Here is a 6,361-nt window from a genome sequence, read left to right on the forward strand (position 1 = left end):
TAAAAATATTTTTGACTTTTTGTAGAAATGAATGAGACCCTTTATCCTGGAATTTGTGGATTTTGAGCCCTAAATGTAAAAGGAATGTGCCTGTTTTCTTTCATTGTGATCCATTTAGCAATCTGTTAAATAATGCTTTTATCTCTGCTCCTGGAATATGAGCAATTCGTAATGTCTTCCTAACATAAGAAGTTCTTTTATTTTTATGCGTCTAAAAATGTTATGAGGTCTCAGAATTAATGTTACTAGGTATGTAATTCCTAGCATTTAATAAAATCTCACTCGTCTGAACAGACGTGATTTTGACTTAGTAAAATCTGTGTTATAAAATAGCATTAAATAATTGCAATTTATCATTTTTTTCCGTCAGAAACATGATTTAACAAGAAGACAGTAGTATTTGGATTATAGTAGTATTGGATTATACATATACAAATTATGCTTTTAAAAGAAACATTTATCCCCTCGAAGTTGTGTTTACTTTTTTTTTCTGAGTGAGTCCTTTTTACTTGGAGATAATATTACTTCACTTGAAACATCACAGCATCTGAGCTTGTTTTGCCGTGATTGGGGGAATTTTGAGATTGAATGAATGTTTCCACCCTGATTTGATTCTTATGTTGTACTTTCATTTATTTGAATTCTAAAAATGGTTTCATCAAGTTGATTGCTTCAGGGGGAAAAAAACTTTTCTCATCATTATTTATAACAGTGAAAAAGGGAGTGCAATCTAAGTGCCCAACAGTTGGAGAATGGGTCGTGGTGATCCATTTGGAAAAATGCTCACAGTATGTTCAGTGAGAAACAAAACTGTCTAGCTCAAGACAAGTTATACAGGAAACAGAGAAAGACCAAAAGAAATTACAATTTATAGTATAATCTCAATTTTGTTTAGAAAAATTAGTACATATAAAAAAGAAGAAAATACCAAAAAAGAAACTATACCAACAGTATTGGTCTTATGTGGGATTTTACTTATTTTCCTTCTACCTTCACTATTTCCCTAATTCTCCACAGGAAGTATATATATATTCCACAGGAAATATATACACACACACACACACACACACACACACATATATGTTTATATGTGTGTGTGTGTGTGTATAGAGATATATAGAGATAGATATAGATTTTTTTTTTAAGGAGGGCACAGCTCACAATGGCCCATGGGGAGATCAAATCGTCAACCTTGGTGTTTGTTATTAACACCACGCTCTAACCAACTGAGCTAACCGGCTACCCCTAAGGAAGCATATCTTACTTAAGCATTAAAGGGGAAAATTCAGGTGTCGATTGCATCTGTGCAAATGGACAGCCTTTCTGCCATGCTTTAGCCCTGACAGCTTTACTGGAAATTATGTGTGATGCCGTCAGGGTAACTGAGCCCAGAGGAGGTGCTTCCAGTCTTGGGAGGATGTCCCTGACCCACAGATGGATTTCCCACCAGTGAGGATGGATTTGTGCTGATTCGCCTGTACTTGAAGTCAGTGGGGCCTGGGCAGTTTTATGGATGAAATATGATATTCACATGGCCCAGTTTCAGAGTCATCAGAGGGCATCAGTGGCATTAGGTTCCACCATTCTGAGCTATACATACAGTGAGATTTTTTTTCCCCTTAAAATTCCATGAAAGGAAACCCTTAAATTGCTTTTTAAAAATTTTTAGGTGAAATTAACATACAATTAACCACCTTAGAGTGAACAATTCAATGGTATTTAGTACACTCACAGTGTTGTACAACCATCACCACCTCTAGTTTCAAAACATTTTCATCTCCCCAAAGGAAATCTCCCCATTCCGCACTCACACTCCACTTGCCCCTGGCAACCAGCAATTTGCTTCCTGTCCCTATGGATCCACCAGTTCTACACCCTTCACATAGATGGAATTATACAGCATGTGCCCTTTTGTGTCTGGTTTCTTTCACTTAAAATCATCAAGGTTCATCCATGTTACAGCATATGTCAAAACTTTCTTCCTTTTTAAGTCTGAATAATACTCCAGTATGTATATAAATCACAATTTATCCATTCTTCCATTGATGGTCACTTAGGTTGTTTCCTTAAAGTACATTTAAGACTATAAAGAGAAGAATTCCACATTAGAATCAAAGTCCAGCAGTGATGTGAACGCCAGACGTGTTCTCCATAGCAGCCTCTCTGCCATGCTGCTGGCTTGTGGGTCATCCGATTGTACAGGAAATGGAGACCAAATCACCCTTTTGTTCTGGATGGCAGTTTTTTAAAGAATTAGCTATGACTTATTTGGCAAATAATTTAGCCACCAACGAGCATGCATCTAGCAAAGGACTCAGCTTCTGGAAGTCCAACTGGGAGTGTTCTTATCCTTCATTGACAAGGATTATTATGATGGCTCAGAGTATGAGCCACATGAGCAGCGTCAAACTAACTTATAAGGTAATTGAGAGGTCAACTCAAAAAGAGTCATTGTTCATGTAACATGAGTTTTAGAGGAGTTAAGACTTAGACCCATTAATGAAAAATCCCATCCATTTACTTGAAATGTGCAGGGTAATTAAAATGGATTAATGCCAATTTATGCATTGATTATAATTGGATTTTGATCAATTTTTAAATTTTGCTTGGCGTGTTTTGTGACAGATTTTAGTATTTTGAGGAGTCAGTTTTAATGATAAAACATTAGCACTTCATCAGAGCATAAGGCCTCATCTTCTGGCGCTCTCTCTGTTGATTCTGATGACCTGAATTTGGTTCTGAGTTTTCAGAGGCTCGATGATGTTAAGTTCCCTGAAAGATTTTTCTTATTTCTAGGTGATGATGGAAGCTCACAATAGTTTTAGTAGTCCCTTAATGTTCAACCTGACTGTTTAGAATCAGACCTTCAGAATTACTAGATTTATCAGAAAAATGAGTAACTTTGAGGATAACAGCAGCAAATTTTCCCACGTTTTCTCCAAAAATGCTGTGTTTGAAGCAGCAGGAACACTGCAGGAAAACCTGAGGACTTTGGTTGCTGGTGTGCCTCCTGGAGTCAGTCTGAGGTCATGCTGTTCAGATGCAGAATCTCCAGCGCCCAAATGATTCTTCCTTCACACAACACTGTGGACTGAGCTTTGAGATCCCGGGAAAGGACTAGACAGGCTCATGTACATCTCTCTCCTAGAGCTTAAGTGAATGTTGTGTTTATCATTTGACAGAAAAACATGATAACATCAACTCTGCTTTTACTATTTAACCCTGTCTGAGCCTTTCCATGACTTTGCTAAATCATTTTTCATAAGATGTCTGTCTGTTACTTAAATGTCCTCTTGGGCACATTTATGTCTTATTTCCTTTTTCCCCCCTTTAAACTGAGAATGACAGCAAAGGAAATATGCTTTTAAGCACGCTTCTTTTAAAAAATTTAAGTAGACTGAAGTATTGGGGCTACAAACTAAATAAAAGCAATTGTGCCCTTTTCCCCTTTTGACGTCACCAATAAATTGCATAGACTCAAATATTAATTAATGCCAAGCCATCTTGTTACCCTGCAGCTAAGTGTTGTCTGGATTTAAAAAAATTCATTCTGGGCTTCTGGTCATAGTGGCACTTTGACATTTTTAAAGGAGAATTGGCCTAATTTTCTGTAAGTTCTGAAGTTCAATTTCTATTTTAAGGAAACACAAATTCATCCAATATTACAAGTTCTGCAGCAGGTGTTGAAGATCTTAACATCATTCAGGTGACAGTTCCAGGTATGGAAGTTTATCTGGCTTTATCATAATTTGTATTTTTACTTTGTTATGTTTTAACCATTTTATAACGTGTTAGTCACTTGGAGTTATTATTTTCTGCTTAGTTTACCCTGTCAACAAAGGAATGCCAATTCGGGAATATAAAATATGCTGCAGATTGCCACACACCTCATATCTTGCTTGTATCAAATATTGTTAATCAGATATATTGCTTCTCCCAGCCATGCTCTGGAATTACCTGGAAAATACACGTCAGGGCAGGCGACTCCAAGCACTGGCCACCATTGCATTGGAGTTGGCCACAGAGGTGAAATTTATTTGCTGCCCATCAAATAATATTTTCTGAATAAGTATATGTAAAATATATATGGAGAAATGCAACTGAATCTAACAACACAGATCCTCCAGGGAAGAAAACTGAGAGCTGAGTTAGGGATGGAAGAGAGACGTTTCACTATGTACTATTTTATATCTCTTGAATATTAAATCACCGAGTTGCTTTAGTTATTCAAAATTAAATAGAATAAAAATTTTAAGTATTGAAAAATATTTTCTTCTAATCTTGATACATCTTATTCCTTTTACGTGTCATATTGCATTGGCTAGGATTTCTATTATAATGTTGAAGAGTAGTGCTGAAAGTGGACATCCTTGTATTAAATGATATTGAAAATGTTCCCGAAAGTAGTATGTTTATATAGAGGTATAATTAGGAAACTTCTGTACCATCTGTAATGGCTTCCATTTAAAATTCCCAAAATGCTTAATTTTTGCTAAAACTAAACTGAATAAGCCAAGGGAAATGCTTTTGTTATTTGCTAACGGGCATCTCCTCCATAGCTTTCTTGGGGGCAAATATATTAATAACCCTAGTTTGCTTATCTGTTTCATTATTTTTAGATAACGAGAAGGAAAGATTATCAAGCATTGAAAAGATAAAACAACTAAGGGAACAAGTCAGTGACCTCTTTAGCCGAAAATTTGGTAAGTGTTTATTTCATTACATATCCAACAGTTATATATTTGAAATATTTCTTTTTAATTGAATACTTTTATCTAAGAAACTGATCCTTCTGGGATCGAAATTAGTGTGTATTTTTACTGAGAAGCTTTTACATGGAAACACTAGTAATAATAACAGCAGCTATCTTTGATTAACTGAGTTCCTACCATGGCTGAGCATTGTTCTTAGCGCTCAACACGTGATTAATCATTTAATCCTAACAAAAACCTTTTTTAGTAGATATTATAATAATCCCTATTTAATGGATAGAGAAACTGAGTCTGTTGTACTACCCAGTGCCAATTTCACAGTCAAATTATTCGTACATCATAGTACTACTGGAAATTAAATATTGGCTGATCACCAGTTTTGTCACTTGATATGAGTGATTTTAAAATCCTGGCATTAAAGATAAAGCATGGTTTGGGAAAAGTAAATGACAAACGCAACTAGTTTTTTGCTGTTCGTCTCATCATAGGGGAAGCCATTGGAGTGGATTTCCCCGTGAAAGTTCCCTACAGGAAAATCACATTCAACCCTGGCTGTGTGGTCATCGATGGCATGCCCCCGGGGGTAGTATTCAAAGCCCCTGGTTATCTGGAAATCAGCTCCATGAGAAGGATCTTGGATGCCGCAGAATTTATCAAATTCACCGTCATTAGGTAAGTGCGAGTTCCCCTGTTGGTCATGAGCATGAACCTGCAGATCGTCCCTTGCCCGAGGTGGACGAGGGGCAGCGCAGGGACTTTCTCCCCAGGAGGTGGGCGGTGGGTGGGTCCCTGCAGTCACCTGTGCCAGCCTGCCTCTCCCCCTTATTTCATCGAGTTTGCTTCTGTGAACGGCATATCCCTGTTCCTGTTTCTTCCTGATCGTGGGCAGCCTGCCTCGGTTTATCTCTCATTTTATCTCTGTGCTGTGCCTAGCAGAGTTGACACTCACAAAAGTTTGTCAAATAGACCTAAATGGACAAAAGAGGAAAAATGAATGTTGTTGCATTCACCAATGTCTCTTTCTCTTCAGACCCCTTCCAGGCCTTGAGCTTAGCAATGGTGAGTATTCGGGGTGGTGAGATCATTCCAGCCCCCCGCGGTGCAGTGTCAAGTGTCTTGGTGGGCACTCACCATGGGGTCCATGCATCCTGAGCCTTAGAGCAAAGCATGCTGCTCTTTATATGTATCTTATTTTTCCTAATTGTTCCGATGTCTTTTAATTCTGTTCCTTGAGTTTCATTAGCCAGACTTGTTTTCTCGTACATCAGTTTGCTGGAGCTTGCCCACATCGGACTGTGTGACGTGTGACATAGCACACTCTTATTCAAGGGCCCTTTGTGGTGGGGCTCCTATCCTAATACTGAACTACTCCATCTCACTTGGCAGATAGTGCCTGCCTGGCCAGCTCAGCCTCACCTCCTCGAGCCCCCACCCCCAAAATCCCAGTTTCGGAACCAAAATGGGTACCACCTGGTACAGCAGGGGCTCCTGGAACCCCCACCCCCACCCCCAGTGCTGAGGTTGACATCTGTTCTGATTGAACAATGCCCCAGCCAATCTGCTGGTTAAACACTTTGAATGTCTCCCCAGGAGTCCTTGCAAGCAAGTCAGTATCCCATAAGGTGGGTAAGGCAGATGTAGAGATGTTC

At 38.5% G+C, this 6,361-nt stretch overlaps 1 protein-coding gene across 3 annotated transcripts in view; it reads left to right on the top strand.

Moving 5' to 3' along the window:
• The window catches only part of GTF2IRD2B (GTF2I repeat domain containing 2B), a 360,110-nt gene that overhangs the window by 350,757 nt on the left and 2,992 nt on the right, over window positions 1-6,361 (top strand). For all 3 annotated transcript variants that reach the window (XM_081053361.1, XM_081053360.1, XM_081053362.1), the window contains 4 exons: window positions 3,642-3,719; window positions 4,620-4,703; window positions 5,201-5,384; window positions 5,743-5,771. In XM_081053361.1, coding sequence (XP_080909487.1) covers window positions 3,642-3,719; window positions 4,620-4,703; window positions 5,201-5,384; window positions 5,743-5,771 — 375 coding nt within the window. The remainder of the gene's footprint in view (window positions 1-3,641; window positions 3,720-4,619; window positions 4,704-5,200; window positions 5,385-5,742; window positions 5,772-6,361) is intronic.

The sequence above is a fragment of the Rhinolophus hipposideros genome, assembly GCF_964194185.1.
Source record: "Rhinolophus hipposideros genome assembly, chromosome: 7".
Lineage (NCBI taxonomy): Eukaryota > Metazoa > Chordata > Mammalia > Chiroptera > Rhinolophidae > Rhinolophus > Rhinolophus hipposideros.